The sequence below is a fragment of the Sminthopsis crassicaudata genome, chromosome 2, assembly GCF_048593235.1.
Source record: "Sminthopsis crassicaudata isolate SCR6 chromosome 2, ASM4859323v1, whole genome shotgun sequence".
NCBI classification, from domain to species: domain Eukaryota; kingdom Metazoa; phylum Chordata; class Mammalia; order Dasyuromorphia; family Dasyuridae; genus Sminthopsis; species Sminthopsis crassicaudata.
This window is the reverse complement of record NC_133618.1, coordinates 235828097-235844754: the sequence shown is the minus strand read 5'-3', so window position 1 is coordinate 235844754 and position 16658 is coordinate 235828097. Positions and strand designations below refer to the sequence as shown.

The 16658-nt window shown below is 38.9% G+C and overlaps 1 protein-coding gene across 1 annotated transcript in view; it reads right to left on the bottom strand.

Moving 5' to 3' along the window:
• BCAS4 (breast carcinoma amplified sequence 4) overlaps positions 1 to 16658 on the bottom strand; it is a 66814-nt gene that overhangs the window by 38661 nt on the left and 11495 nt on the right. The window contains exons 2-3 of the mRNA XM_074288592.1: positions 7024 to 7095; positions 888 to 989 (exon numbers count right to left, since the gene is read on the bottom strand). Coding sequence (XP_074144693.1) covers positions 888 to 989; positions 7024 to 7095 — 174 coding nt within the window. The remainder of the gene's footprint in view (positions 1 to 887; positions 990 to 7023; positions 7096 to 16658) is intronic.

Sequence of the window (16658 nt, the reverse complement as noted above, 5' to 3'; positions counted from 1 at the left end):
AAAATTGATCAACTATTCTAATGTCAACCTTAAAAAACAAAAACAAAAACAAAACAGTATTCACTCCTGGTTCTGAGGTGACTCTATTTCCTAAGTATATCTGGTTCATACTCGAATACTTTTGCAGGAGGCCCAAAAGACAGGAATAGTCAATGCTGGACATACTGATGCATTGCTGGTGGAGTTATGATTTGAAACTGGAAAGCAGTTTGGAATTATGCAAAGAAAGTAACTAAAATGTCCATATTCTTTAACACAGAAATTCCATTGTGAGGCATAAACTCCTAAGGACTTAAGTGACAAAAAGAAAGGCTCTATGAACACTAAATATTTATAGCAACCCCCCTTTTTTATTGGCAAAGAACTGGAAATAAAGTAGATATCCATTGAAGAATGGCTAAACAAATTATGGTACATGTATATAATATTTAAGATACATTTTAAAAAAGAAATGATAAACACAATGACTACAAAATATGGAAAGACTTATATATGAACTAATACTAAATGAAATAAGTAATGCCAGGAAAATAATATACACAACTGTAAGAGTGTAAATATAGAGAATAACTGTCACAAAAGTTGAAACTGAATGTTGCAAAATTATAAATAAGTTTGATTCCAAAGACTTCCTAAGAATGAGGAAGTGGGACACAGGAAATGTAGATAATGTAAAAATATATGTTAATAACAATATTTTGGAAGGAAGAAAGGAAAGAAGGAAGGAGGGAGGGAAGGAAGGAAGGAGAGAGGCAAGGAAGGAGGGAAGGAAAGAAAGACAGATAAGAGACAGAAAATGTCCAGGTTACCCAGATTTAGCACAACAGTTTAGCCTATTATTCAATCCCAATCCAATGCTTTCTTCTCAGAATTAATTCTTGACAAACCTCTAATTTTTCCACTTTAGTATATATGCCATTCATCTCCATCACTTTGGCTTTAACAAGGGGAATATTTTCATCCAGAATCTTCGATGTGTCATTTCTGATCTGTATAAAACAAAGCAGCCCATCAGTACAAAGGATTCTCTCTCTGGGGCTGTGCTCCCTATTCTATATCCCTTGTCTTCCTCCATGGAGGGGCATGGATTGTGGCCAGCAAGGTTCGGGGAGAAGAGAGGAGAGGAGACTCAATCTCATCAATGACATAAAATGGCTTCTGTGACTTGGTGATATATCAGTCCATCATAGAGTATTGTAACACCTTATTAACATTATCATCAGAGACATGAATCAACCCAAACTACAAAAAAGAAAAGGAATGGAACATGCTAATTTTCTCAAATCAAAATCCAACCCAAATATAAATTAGTTACTTGAGTAGAGAAAAATAATTTTTCTCCCTTCTTTTTCCCCAATCCTAATCAAATACATTTTCTTTTTTCCCTCTTTTTTCTTTCTTTATTCTCATTCTCTTCATTTTTATAATTTGATGTTTTATTTTTATTTTTATTTATTTTTATACACATATATATATATATATATATACATGGATAATTTTCAACATTCACCTTACAAAATCTTGTGTTCTAATCTTTCCTCTCCCTTTCCCTCACGCCCTCCCCAGATGGCAAGTGATCCAATATATGTTAAACATGTTCAATTCTTCTATACATATCAAATACATTTTCTAACAAGCACAGAACATGAAAATATTGTGTCAACACCAGACTCAACAGATACTTTTTTCCTTAATTATCAACCAAGCACTCTGCTGTGATGGGAATACAAAGAAATATAAGAGTATAGTGGATAAAGAACTGGATTTGGAATTAGGAAGGCCTGAGTTAAAAATCCTTCCTCTGAAACTTAGTGGCTGTGTGACCTTGGATAAGTTATTTAACCGTACTCTAAGTTTTTTCATCTATAAAAGGAGGGGGTTGAATGCCATGACCAGATCTAAATCTACAATCTGCACTTAAGTCCTGGCTGTGCTACTTATTATCTATGTGAATTTATACCAGAATCCTCATTTCTTTAAGACGATTTCCTCATCTATAAAATTAAGAGTTAAACATAACACTCTCTAGCAGGGGTTCTCCGACTACGACCCTTAGGCCAGATGTGGCAGCTGAAGACGTTTATGAGGCCAGACAGGTTATGGCAAATGGGCTGAGGGGCAGAGACAGAGTGTGAGTTTTTGTTTTTACTATAGTCCGGCCCTCCAACAATCTGAGCGACAGTGAATTGGCCCCCTATTTAAAAAGTTTGAGGACCAATAAGGGTTCTTCAGGCTCTGATATGGTTTGTTATATATTTTAAGATCCTTTCCCGTTCTGATATTCTAGGATTATCTAGGAGAGAGCAGAGAAGTGTCCTTATAAGTAGGTTCAGGTCAGGGCACTTATGAACTCTTCAAGGAGAAAAGATTGCCAATAGATTGGAAAGGTACAGTTGTCTACTTTCCCCAGCATTCCCTTCCCATTACCCTCTTCTCTTTCCTTATTTGGAGAGCTGTTCTTCCCCACCCCCAGCACCTTGTTCTCATTGGCCAGAAACCAAAAAAGGACTTTCAAGCTCCCAGAGTTTGAAAAAGGGTCTGAGAAAAATCAAACTGAGACCCAGAGTGGAAAACCAAGTGAACAATTACGGGTACACCTGCTTAGGAGGAGGGTGGTGATGAGGAACTGGGCCAATTTCTCGGGCTCATTATGTTGGATAGGAAACCAGATCAAGCAGTGGGAGGGACCATCAAAAGGGAACCAGTGCCTCACTGCTATGCTTCAAAGAAGGTTATTTTTGTAAAAACCAAAATGGAGTGAATAGAAAAAGACAACCAGCTGGGGACCTCAGGTCTGGATCCATATGTTGAACCTGCCTATTCCCTCAACTCCTGAGAAGGACTGAGCTTCAAACTGATTGCTGTGGCCTTGGTAGGATATCAATCTCTTTCTGCATCCACCCCCTCTCCACTCCCTACCTGTTCCCTGGCCCACAGGAAATGGCCAAATGCTCAGTGCCCCCACCTGCAGAATCCATTTCTAGAGAGGACCCCATCACAAGACAAAAAACAACTAGAGACAGAATTATTCAGTGCAACAAAGAATAGAAAATTATCATTCCAACAAGGTCAGAGTGTCAGTGGAACAAGCCCAGATCTTCTCTCTCACCCTTTCCCCCCAACCTTTTGATCTTTTCAGAGATAGAAAAGGAAAGAGGAAAAAAAATGTGGCATAAGATTCAGGCTGTTAGCTTTGTGGAACAAAAAGGCTAAGAAAGAAATGCTTAAAATTGTATAACTTGGGACAGAAGAGAAGGAGCTTCTCCAATCAGGTGGAAATCCTGTATTATGCTGGGAATTCCTGTGGAAAGTACCTTCATTTTGGTAATTTAATAACAACATGGCATATTAATCAGGTCACTGAGAAAACCTAAGTTTGAGCCCCAGCTCAAATCTTTGTGTCTGAGGACAGGTAATTTTACATCCTTGAACCCTCAGGTTCCTCATCTGCAAAATGGAGATAATATTTGCACAATCTATTTCCATAACTGTTTTGAAGAGAGTTCTTGGCAAAGTATAAAGGCCATTTAAAAATGAATTGTTTTGAGTAAGGAATACCCTATCCAGAAACTAAGAGTAAAAGCAAAGGGATATCAGAATAGGAATTTTAAAAATTTCTTGTAAGAATTCATGAGATTCAACCTCCCAGCACAACAGTGCAGAACTTATTCCTTTGTTACTATTCTCCCATCTTCTCAAAGCTACCTTCCTGAAATTAGAGGTGTAAGCAATGGGTGCGAAGGTCAAATGCAGGTCCACCCCTAAGAAGTAAGGAATATCTTCAGTGATTCAGGGCCCCAGGGAAGAAAAGCAAAACACACTTGACCCAAGAAAGAGTAGTACTGCCAAATGTAGCTGTTGGACTAAAGCCAGGGAGAACTTTTCTCCCAGTATTTACAGGGAGGAACAGCAAGCTCTCTGGAGAAAGGTGGGATTCAGGAGAGAGGGAAGAGGAGAGAGGAGAAAGAAGAGAGGGAAGAAGGGATAGGAGAGAGGGGAGAGGGGAGAGAGGAGAGGAGAGGAGGAGGGAGAGCCAAACCTGAGAGAGCCCTGAGTGGGCAAATTGTTCTAGACACTACAGATTACCATGTGTTGGAAAGTCTTACCAACTAGGCTACTCATTTCTACTTACTTATGACACCCCTGCCCCCAGGGCACAAATGATGTCTCTACATATGAAACACAGCTATTGATCTCTGCTGCTTCTGTGATGACATTACTTATTTCCATTGCTACAGCCCTTTATCACAGCCTTGTAAGCTAGGTAGAAAGAGTGTTATTCTCATTTTAAAAGATGGTAAAGCAGAGATTTTTAAAAGTTAAGTGGCTCACTTAAGGATACACAGCTGGTAAGTAGCAGACCTAAGATTCCTGACCCCAAATCCAGGGTTCTGGCCAATAAACAACACTAAAAAGGAAGCCCTTGTATATAACTTCTTGCAGCTTATACAGTATAATCATAGCATTACAATTTATAAAGTGCTTTCACATGTTACTTTCAACAACTCTTATATTACAGCCAAATTAAATTATTCACTATTTCTTTAATTATTCCTACAATTTTCCACCATCACACCTTTGCCAGTACTGTTCCCTATTGGAGTACCTTTTCAACCATCTCTCCTTGTGGGCATCTGCTATATCAAGATCCATGTGCTACTTGTCATTTCAATTCAATTCAGTGGAACACATATTTGTTATGCAGAGAATTACTATGCTTGAGGAAGATAAGAATTAGTCCCTGCCCCTTTGGTAATTCATTCAGGTAGTACTGACATATAGATAAAACTAACATATATTACTTGACATCTTACATGAATGTTCCCTGATCCCCCAGTTAGGTGCAATCTCTCTGTCTCTGATCTCATAGGACTTTGTGGTTTTCTTATATTCCTCATACTCTCATCATCATCAAAATCAAGAGACATATCTGGTCATCTGCTTGTTTTTCCATGGTCCATAAGTTAAGATTTGTTTTTATATATGTAAAAAAGTTATATTACAATACCTAGTCTATTTCTTTACCCCCATTTAACGAAGCTTCTTGAGGTCAAGAACAACCTTCTTGCTTGTTTCAGCAATTAATACAAGATTTTGTATATAACAGTCATAAATGTTTGTGGAATAGAATCAGATACACAGTACTATTTAAGTAACAGCAGACAGGATGGACTTTGTCTTTCATCCAGACATAGTAGAGGTCTGGATATGTTCATGAGCATTTTGTATTACCTAGGATACAAAGTGATAAATAAAAAATGAATTTACATACATATAGTTTACAGAGCATAGGACTTGAGAGTCAGGAGGCCTGCATTTAGATCCCTGCCCTGTTATTTACCAGCTATATTCTCTGAACAAGCTTCTTCGGGCTACCTGTTTTTGCATCTGCTACATAGGAAATTATAGTACTAATGCTATCTATCACACAGGGTAGTTGTAGGATTGTTATAAGGATAGCACTTAATAAATTTTAAAGCATTATAGAAACATAGATATTTCTGTCTCCAGCCTCTGAAGTAGGAAATGATTCTACAAGATTCTAGCAGCAACTGTTATCATTTACCTTTATAGGTGACCATTGAACAACAAAAATTTTGTACAACAAAAAGTCCTGACACTGCAGTAGGGATTGAATGGGTCACTTTTATGAAAGCTGATTCCTAGTTCCTGCTTAAGTTCCACTCTGAACAGAAGTACTGAAGATAAGGCTACAAGTCCTCCCAGAAGATAGCCACCATTCTTGAAGAATTTTCAGAGTCCCAGGAGCATCAGCCATGAAGATTGGTGATGATCCCACATACTACAATACTCTGAAGACCAGGTGGAAAGTTTCAAAATCTAAACTTGCAGAATCCTTGCCTGTTTAGCCCATCCTCTGAGACTTTCCTCATCTAGCAGGGAGTCAGCCCTAAAGTATATTGAGATGGGAAAAAGAGATGTTTTGACAACATGGCCTGGAAAATAATCAAATCCTAGAATCCTAGAATTGGAAAGGCTCTCAGAGCTCAAATATGAGAGTGAGAGAGTCCTCAGAACGTGGAAAGTCAGAAAGAATGTGTGGGAGAGACAAAACAGCATAGAATGTCAGAACTGGGAGGAGATTTGGAATACAAAATGTCAGAGTTGGGAGGAGCCTTGGAACACAGAATGGTAGAGCCTTGGAACACAGAATAGTAGAGCTGGGAGAGATCCTGGAACACAAAAAAGATAGAGCTGGGAGAGGCCTTAGAACATAGAGTATCTGAGGAAGAAAACATGGAAATTGGAATTTTGGATATAGAAAGGGCTTTAGGGAGATCATTAGGTCTAACTTTACAGAGAAGGAAGAGGAAGTAGCTTTTCAAGTTCACACAGAAAATAAGTGATAGGCCGAGATAAGACCAGAGTCCAGATCTTCTAACATCCAATAATGTCCTCCAAGAACTAACTTTTCAGCTTAAAGGCAATTTCTTCATGGGACATATAGCCATGCGGGTTTTCAATCAATCTTTTCATTCATAAAAAGAGTAGAAACCAGTCTGGTGTAGGCCTTAGAGTGCAAATGGGCTCAAGGCAGAATGCTGCCCACAAGGACACTTTCTCTGGGCCTCCGAATGCTGAAGGCTTCCTAGATGTTTGTACACTGAGCTGCCAGAGGAGAGTTAAATATAGTATTTCCATCCCTACTGTACATCTTCCTGCAGAGGTGCCCGAGAGTGCCACCTTGTGGCTTGGTCTGCGATGCTCTTTGTAATAAGACCATCTCAGGGGAAGGGAGTTATCAAGATGGCCGCCTCAGGAAAGTGAGTGTGTGTGTGTGTGTGTGTGTGTGTGTGTGTGTGTGTGTGTGTGTGTGTGTGTGTGTGTGTGTGTGTGTGTGTGTGTGTGTGTGTGTGTGTGTGTGTGTGTGTGTGTGTGTGTGTGTACACGCACACACTCCCTCTCCACTGCTGGCTGCTGCCCCACTCGTCTGGTTGCTAAATCACTGGCAAAATGGCCTCCCTAGAAAGCTCCCGGAAGTTTTCTGGCCCAAACACCTACCATGTCAGTGAGGCCACAGAATTCTTCCAGCCTGAGAAGCATGTCTTCAATATTGGCTTGCACTTCCTTCACCTGAAAGGAAAAAACAGCCCAGAGGATTAGTTTTACTGAGCAGAAGGAAGGTAAAAAAACTCTTTTAGAAAAACAACTTTTTTTTTTCCCCCCAAAGGCCAATAGAGCAAAAAATAACAGGATTTTAGATCAAAAGACCTGGGTTCAAATTCCCAGTTTTGCTTAATTCCAGTGTGACTTTGGATGATTCATTTTGCCTTTGGTTCTCTTCTTTGTGAAATGAGGGGGTTACAACAGATAATCTCTAAAATTCCTTTTCAGATGAAACATTTTTATCCTCTAAAAGTTCTTCCAGATCTAAATTTTGTGATCCTTTTAGAGGCGGTTTTGATTTTTTATATAACCAAATTTTATATAACCAAATGATAAGGCATGTATAAGGGGGAGGGGGGAAGACTTTGGATCATGAACCACTGCTAGGCTAACTCATATAATAATAATAATGATGATGGATGACAATAATTACTCTAATTGCATTTATTGGGTAAGCTTTAAGGCTCACAAAGTACTTTCCTAACTGGTAGTGTAAATATTATTGTCCCTGTTTTCAGTTGAAGAAACTGAGGCTCTGAAAGGAGAAGTGATTCATTCAAGGCCATACACCTAATAAGTGGCAGAGCTGAAATGGATCTAAGCTTCTAGATAACCCCATTATTTGACTGAGGTTGAAAGGGAGCAATAACTTGCCCAAAGTCACTCTGCTAGCTGAAACCCAAATGTCTCTTGCTGCTTTCTAACTATAGCTGTAGTATTCAGGCACTGGGATATAGTAGGGTTTTTGTATAGATAGTAGCTGGTTTTTCCTGACCATCTTCCTCTACTTCCAGCCCCAAAAGTTCTATTTTTTCCACCCATCTTTTCTATGAAGAATTGATCCTACTCACATTTATACAGCTGGGTACTTTCAGACCAAGGAGTAGTAGTATAAAGAAAGAAAGATGTTTAGAAACATCTTTGGGGATGGAATATAAATAGGACAAAATAGTTGTAAAACCCTGAAAGCTTTGTCACAGCTGAAGTTATTTCTGTGGGTAAATTGGGGTGGGGTGGAGGAATAAAAACTGTGAACCATATTAATGGTTCCTGGAGAAGTAGAAAATGTGCAGGAAACACTCCCTTCCCCTTCCCCCAAAGAAAACAAAAACAAAAATACTATTGACACAGAGAAAAGTTTTCAGAACACTGAGAAGAGCTGTCTTATCAGTGGCCAGGGCAGCAGCTAAAGGAAGGGTGGGGCTAGTTCCTTCCATTCATCCATGGGAAGCCAGGTAAGATGTAAAGACTTCACTGAGGGGGGAAATCTGAATACTTTCCCAAGGAACTTGTTCAAACTCAAGGAGGCTGAGGGAGAGCTAAATTTCTGTCTAGTCAGCTAGACAATATTGGCAGTCCAAACCTCAGTTTCTACATCTACCAGATGAGGTAGTTGGACTAGATGATGTCTAATGTCCCTTCTGGCTCTGTTTATAAGCATAATAAGGAAGGCAAATCTGTGTGTTCCATTTCCTTCAAAAGAGAAAGAAAATGATACAACACATTCAAAAGCCACACAGAAATAGATGACTTTTGGAATGTCTACAACACAAATGAAAAAACAAACATGTTGTCTACAACATTCTTTAGGTAGAGAAGCCATTAAAATGTAATTGGGAAATTGCTGGAACTCGGTCTTCCCAGAAATCAGCTGGAGTCAGGATCACTAAACGTCTTTATTCTTGATCTTTTACCATCAAGGTCAGGGGCTTAGGCCTAGCAACCTCACATACACCTTCCTCCCTCAAACATCAAGCAGTCAATTCCTTTTCCTCCTCCTACTCCTCCCACACACGTCACTTCCCCCTCTTTGTCCCACCAATCCAGTCAGCACAGAACAGCTGGGGAGGGTCAACCTTCAAACAAGTTAATAGGGAACTGTCCAATTGGCAATTAGTCTCATGTGCTTCATTATCCAAGTGCATTGCTCAGTTCTAGCCCTTTACATCTCTCGCTTTCTTTTGTTTTAGACCACAGGTGGTCATGCCATCCCTGACTTTTCAGGGAGGTGAGAATCCCAAAAAGGAGGTGATCATCTCCCCCCCTCCCCCCCCCCACTTCTCAGGAGGGGAGATGAAAGCATTAAAAAGGAGATAATCACACCCTCCCTGACATCTCAGGAAGGGAGATGAAAAGCACCAAAGAGAAGTGGGGATTGCTAGCGGGTTTCTGGGTTGAAGTACGTTTAAATTAGAGACAAGTATGCACAAACCCATCAGCATGGGAGTTATTACACAAGCACATAGCAATAACGCAGAGGCTATTAGTGATGACTCGCCCCACAGTCAGTGCAGGCTCAATGTGGTGTAACAAACATGAATTGTACATGCAAGTAGTAATATAACAAACAATATAAATCAACACGGTTTGTAAAAGATTTCCAGAAGTCCTAGAAGAAGGATATGTAAACATCAGTCACACATACATCTTATTCAGCAACCAAGAGATAGTCCAAAACCAATCTATTGTCCATTGCTTCGTGTGTTAGGGAATCCAATGATCCCTACAAGTTTTTGAAGTCCCACAACAGTCTTATGATGCCTCAAAGAATCCAATGATTTCTGAGGACTTTCAATCCTACAATAATCTTATCATGTCTCAGAGAATCCAATGATTCCTGAGGGTTTTCAAGTTCTATAACGGTTTTATTACACCTCAGAGAATCCAATGATTTCTGAGGATTTTCAAGTCCAACGATTTTGATGTTCATAAGTCAAATGCCATAACTGCCAGGTTCTTTCAGTGGTGGGCACAGTCAGCAACGGAACCGCCCGATGTTTCTTGGGTCTTCTCCTTCATTTCAAGGGTCTGCTTCGTCTCTCTCCAATGGACAAGGCGAATACGGCTCGTTGGCACCCATCTGATTCCTTCTCTATCTATAGAGATATAAGCAAACCTCTCCCCCAAGCAGTTAACCTATCTGGTCCCTTCCATTCACCACTTTCTGGGTCTCTCCACATCACCTGGCGATTATCTAAAGATAGTGGAGCTGCTCGCACTGGACACTGCCCTTCCGGTGAGTTATAAAACCTGTCTGCCGGAGCCAGTGCATCTTTGTCAGGAAATATTTAATAAAATAAGCAAAAATTCAATACAACATAACACTATTTTTTTTTAAATGTGGCACACAAGGATCTTTATTATGGTTTGATGACTCCTATTTCTACTTGAGTTTGACACCTCCAGTCTAAACTATTACTTCCTTTCATCACAGCAGATAATTGTGCATATAAGATAAAGCAGACAAGATAAAGTGTTTTTTTTTCCTCTGAAATATATTCTCTAATGGTCTTGCAAATGAAATAGCCACATTGTCCAGGCAAGCCTGCTATTTTCATCATAGGCAAGGGGAAATGGCTGACTTCAGTATTCTTGACTCATGTACAGGTATAAATTCTTAGTCCCTTTGGATGATACAGTGTTTGATTTTAATATGAATACCAATAGACTTCATTGACAGCCATTATCAAGACCCTCTTTATTTCACACATGAAGAAACTGAAGTTCAGACAGGTGAAGTGACTTGCCCAAGGTCAATCAGAGACAAGAAGTCATATCAGAGAGATCCTTTAACTCTTCATTATACTATGTTTGCCTGAGTAGGGATCTATCATCTCCATATTACAAATGAAAAGACAGAGGATTAGAGAGAATTAGTTCCATTCAAATGTGTGAGTCACTAAGTACTGAGGTTACAAAAGACAAAAAAATTAAATAGACCCTACCCTCCAAGAGGCTACATTTTATTGGAAGGCAACAATGTATATATAGATAAGTAAATACAAGTAGTACAAAGTAACTTAAGGAAATCTCCTGTGCCTTCAACTGAAGAGATCAGAAACCTAAATGGCTAATAAATGGCAGTCAAAAACACTACATTCTATTTTCTATCTTCCATGACAATCATGACACCTACCAAAGCTATTCTCAGGGAAATAAACACTTGAGTTTCCTCATCCATAAAATAAAGGGGCTGGACTCTACTAGATGATTTTTTGAAAGTTCTTTCCAGCACTTTCATTCCCTGAGTCTGTCTCTCATGAGATATAAAGTGGACATTTTTCTTTATGTTTGTGAATAATAGATTTCGATTTATTAGCTTTCACATTTTCCTTTCTCCTTAGGGACAGAAATGTAACCTTTCACACTAAATGTAGCAAGAAATGTAATATAAGACTCAGGACCAGTTTGAAGGACAAGATAACTGGCACTAGAGTCCAGAGGAGCCCTGTTCTAGTCCTAGCTCTATTCTTGGATCACTCTATGGATTCAATTGAACAAGTCACCAACCATCTCTGTTTTTTAGTTTCCTGTCTATGAAATAGGAAGGGCAATTTTCTATGTATTCTTACTTTTACAAGGCTGTCATTAGTGGTGAACAACATAGCCAAAGATATTGTAACCTTCCTGAGGAAAAAAAAAATTGGATTTTTTTCCTTCCTCTCTCCCTCCCTCCCTTCCTCCTTTCCTTCCTTCCCTCCCTCCCTCCCTCTCTTCCTTCCTTCCTTCCTTTCTTCCTTCCTTCCTTCCTTCTTCTGTTCCTTCCTTTCTTCCTTTTTTTTAAATTCTGAGCTTAAACACCAAAAAGGAGGATTTCAAAATACACAGAAAAACATAAAAGAAGGATTGTATAAAAAATGGTGACTCTCCCTTTCATACCATTTGTTTTTAAACATATGTATGTAACATATACAATAAATTTCAGATATTACTTTAAAATAACATTTTATTTTCCCTATTTACATATTAAAAACAATTTAAATATTCATTTAAAAACTTTTTGAATGCCAAATTATCTTCTTTCATCCCTTTCCTTCTCTTTTCCTGAAACAGTAAGTAAATTGATATATGTTATACATGTGCAATCACACAAAACATATCCATGTTATTCACATACATTGCTTTCAAAACTATCCTGTTATTCTGTGCTTCCTTCTGAACTTCTTTCTTTTTTTCAGTGTATTTAAAAAATATGTTTCAATAGTCCTCTTTTGGGGAGCTAGCTAGCTCCCCAAACTAACTCCTAACACTTAATTACAAATAGAGAAAAAAAAGAAAAATGCAACAAATAAACAGGGTAAATAAAATGAATCCCTACAGTGGCCATGACCAAAAATATATGTTTCTTTCTGCATCATAAGTCCATCACATGTCAGGAAAAAAACATTATGTTTCATTATAGATCCTCTGGAGGGATCATTATACTGATTGGAATTCTTAATTCTTTCAAAGTTATTTTTCTTTATAATATTGTTGTTACTGCACGACTTGTTCTCCTGGTTCTATTCACTTCATTCTGCATCACTTCATACTACCTAATAATTCTCTGAAGTCACTTCTTTCATCCTTTCTTATAGCACAATAATATTTCAGTACATTCATACGCCACCATTTGTTTAGCCATCCCTCAATTGGTTGTTCAGTCATCATCCCTCTCAGATTTTAATTCTAAGGAGCTTTTTTCTTCTTCCTTTTAATTTCCCCTTCAGGATCAAGAAGTTACTTTTCCTTGTAAACGCTCTAGGAATTGTCCTCCCTCTTGACATCCGTACTTCCCCCCCTTCCCTACATATTCCCTTATCTCCTCCAATGAGGTTTTCAATGACCACTTGTCATTCCTGCTGAGATTCCTGCTGAGAAACAAATCAATTGAATAACTCCTGAGATCCCTTCCAACTCTAAGCTTTTGATCTTTTGTCTTTCATTTTTGCATCCCACAAGCCAAGCACAAGGCTTATACACATCATTAGTATGATCATCAGCAATGTCAAAGGTACTGCCATCTTCCCAAAATCATAGCTTATCTCAGCTTCTCACTCTCCTTCATCCCATATATTCAATTGGTCACTAAACCTTGTCACTTTCACATTTCTCACCGATTCCTCTCACACTCCTACTCCTGCACCTCACAAATCTTAGCTCAGGCCCTCATCACCTGTCTCTCCTCTAGTTTATTGTAACACCTTCTAATTGGCCTGTCAGTTTCAAATTTCTCACCACTCCTACAAACAAAGGCCAAAGTAATATTACTTAAGCATAGATCCCTCTACTCAATCAACCACATCAGTGGTTTCCTATTGCCTTTAGGATAAATTATAAACTCATCTGTTTAACATTTTAAAATCCTATATAACCTGGCCTCAAACTATCTTTCCAGCTTCATTGGGCATTTTCCCCCTTCCTTATTCTGAAATGTAGCCAAAAAAGTCTTTTCTCTGTTCCTCAAACTTGACAATCCATTTCCCATCTCTGTGTCTTTGTCATGACTGTACCAAATGCCATAAAGCTCTTCTTCTTTAGTTCGCCTCATAGACTCCTCTTCCTTTATGATGAAGCCCAGGTACCATCTTGTGCCTTCCCAGTTCCCCCAACTACTAACATCCTCCCTCCAAAACTACTTTGTATTTAACTACTTTGTATTCCTTTGCTTTTATTTGCTTTATATTTAAACCAAGGGGCGGCTAGATGGCGAAGTGGATAGAACACCAGCCCTGACTTCAGAAGGACCCGAGTTCAAATCTGGTCTCAGACACTTAACACTTCCTAGCTGTGTGACCCTGGGCAAGTCACTTAACCCCAGCCTGGGGGGGGGGGGAAGTAGGTTTATAATAGTAAAATGGAATATCCTTAGAAATTGAGGTCCTTGAAAACTGAGGATTTTTTTAAATCTTTCAATCTTTGTATTCCCTATATCTAGGCCAGTGCCTGGAACATAGAAACTATTTAATAGATATCTATTGAACTGAATCAAGATTGTGTTTTGGTATTTTGATTTTTGTGAATAAGAAAATTGGAGACATGCAAGATTGTGAGCAGAAAGTGGAATTTCAAAGTTATGGACCTGGAAGGTAGCACAATTCCAAGAGATGGTCAGATATAAAGTATGTCTATATTCATATGTGATAGAAGTAAGGGTGGAGAAGGAAAAAATTGTAATTAAAGAGGGGGGTGAATTAGCATGGACCTAGTGATAGTGAGAGTGATTAGAAGATCTATCATTTGGGAGTAAGTAGACTGGGTATGCCCCTTGCATGGTATGACTCAAGATTGGCCCCAAAATAAGCTACAGCATATTCCCTCTAGATAATTAAACCAATAGAAGATTTGCAGAGTTTATCCCTCCTGTGATAAAATTTAAAAGCTTGCTACTATGTAATATGCATATATGAGCTATCTGCTATAGATAGACTATGGAATCTGACTGAAGAAGCAAAAGCTGTGAATTTTGCTCTGGGTCTTGTGGTTCTTCTGGGAGAGAACCAGATATTTGGCTTCCTCAAGATCCCTTCTTCAAATGAGCTGATGAAGATCAGGGGCCTGATCCCCAAAAATCTGCTTGAGGACTGGCCCCAAAGGGTTGCTGGGACTCGAAAAGTTTCAGTGCTCCAGGCCTCCTGGAAATGGAAAAGGACATTATTTAGGAGATGCCTCTTCCCCTCCCTCCCTCCAACTCTGCTTTTCTTTCTTCCTAGTACACACTTTGACCTCACCATAATAAAGCACCTCATCTCTCAAACTCGGCTCTCCTATAATGCAGTTCCACATCTCCAACTATCTGCTTAAATTTCTACCTGGATATCCCAAAGGCTTCCAGTTCAACACATCCCAAAGTAGAACTTTTCCTCCCTTAGCCTATTCCTTCTTCTAATTCCCCCATTTCTGTTTAGAATATGACTCTTCTTTTAGTCACCAGGTGACTAAAATAACTAAAAAAGTTATTTTCAACTCTTCACTCTCACTCCAGATCCCATACCAAAATCAGCTGCTGATTCTACCCCCTCAGCATCTCTTAGATCCCTCCCCTTCTAAGTGGCAGAATAGCTAGAATGCTGAGCCAGAAGTCAGGAAGTCCTGAGTGGTCAAATCTGGTCTCAGAATTGAACTGTGTGTCATTAAGCAATTCACTTAACTTCTTCCTCATCTGTAAAAGTGGGAGATAACAATGGCACCTACCATCTAAAGTTGTGAGGATAAAATGAAATAATACCAGTAAAGCTATTGGTAGTGTCACTATCACTACCACAATCTAGCCCAGGCTTTCTTCATTTCTCACCTGGACTCCCCTTGCCTCCAGCACTTAGCACAGTGCCTAGCACATAGTAAATATTTCATAGAAATTTATTAATTGGCTGACTATTTAAATAAAGTTCTACTTGGTCTTCTTACTGAAACTTTTCTTTCTGCTATCCATCTACCAAGAAGCTGCCAAATTGATATTTCTAAAGCCCAGGCCTTACACATGTCACTTTCAAGTTCAAAAACCTTTACTAGCTCCCTACTGCCTCTAGGATCAAATACAAACCCCCTCAACTTGGCATTTGAATCCCTTTACAATCTGGCTTCAGACCTCTGCTTTCAGGATAATTAGCTATCTTCCCATCTCACACTCTACTCTCCAGCCAAAATAATCTAGTTCATGTTTTCCACATTTTCTGCCGGCAGCCTTTACAGAGACCCTTTTTGACTTTGATCTGCTCTTCCCCCTAGCATCTTGAAATCTCTACCTCCCTTCAAGGCTCAAGTATTGCTTCCTCCAAGAGACCCTTCCTTATCCCCCTAATTGCATGTGTCCTTATTAATTCCTATATATTTATTTTGTAAATATTCTGTATTTACTAATTTATGATCGTGTAGAATTATCTGAGCAGAAAGTATGCATTTTTAAAAACTGGGACTATTGGGCCAGCTAGGTAGAAGTAGATAGAGCACAAGCCCTGAAGTCAGGAGGACCTGAGTTCAAATCTGATCTCAGACACTTAACACGTCCTAGCTGTGTGACCCTGGGCAAGTCACTTAACCCCAATTGCCTAAACAAAAAACAACTTGGGACTGTCTTCATTTTTGACTTGTATCCCTGGTTTCCAGCACAGTGCCTGGAACATGGAAAGTGTGTATTAAATACTTGGTGATTGTTTGAATCAAACCTCTATGAAGTACTCCAAAAAAAATGCTCTTTAAATCTGATAAATATAATATTACAAATATCATGACTTGGACAGCACTTTTCCAATCAACTCTGATGTCTTGTCAAAGTTACAGGGCTGACCAGGGACTGATCCTGACTGAGTTGTCCTACAAAACAGATGGGGAATGTCTAACCCATGGTCCATATAAGGCCCATAAAATCATTTGCTAAAGTAACCACAGGCTATGATAAATTGAAAACTAGGTACAATAACCTCTCATAGCTTGAGTTCTACAAGTCTGATAATTTTGTATGGCCCTAGAATGAAGTTATAAATACTCAAATGGACCTTGGCAGAAAAAAGGTTCTTCACCCCCTGTTCTAAAACAAAGCTTCTTAAACTGTGGGTGGTGACCCCATATGGGTTTGCATAACTGAATGTAAGGGTCTTGAACAATTTGGCAATAGTTAAAGGTATCAAACATTCCATCAAGACTGAATTCTTTATGTAAAAGTAAACAAGCACACCCATCTTATTAGTATGCAAATTTGCTTTCGTCTTTAATAAATGGTAAAATTATATTAGTTTAAATTTTTTTATAATTTATTATCAGTAAATGTTTGA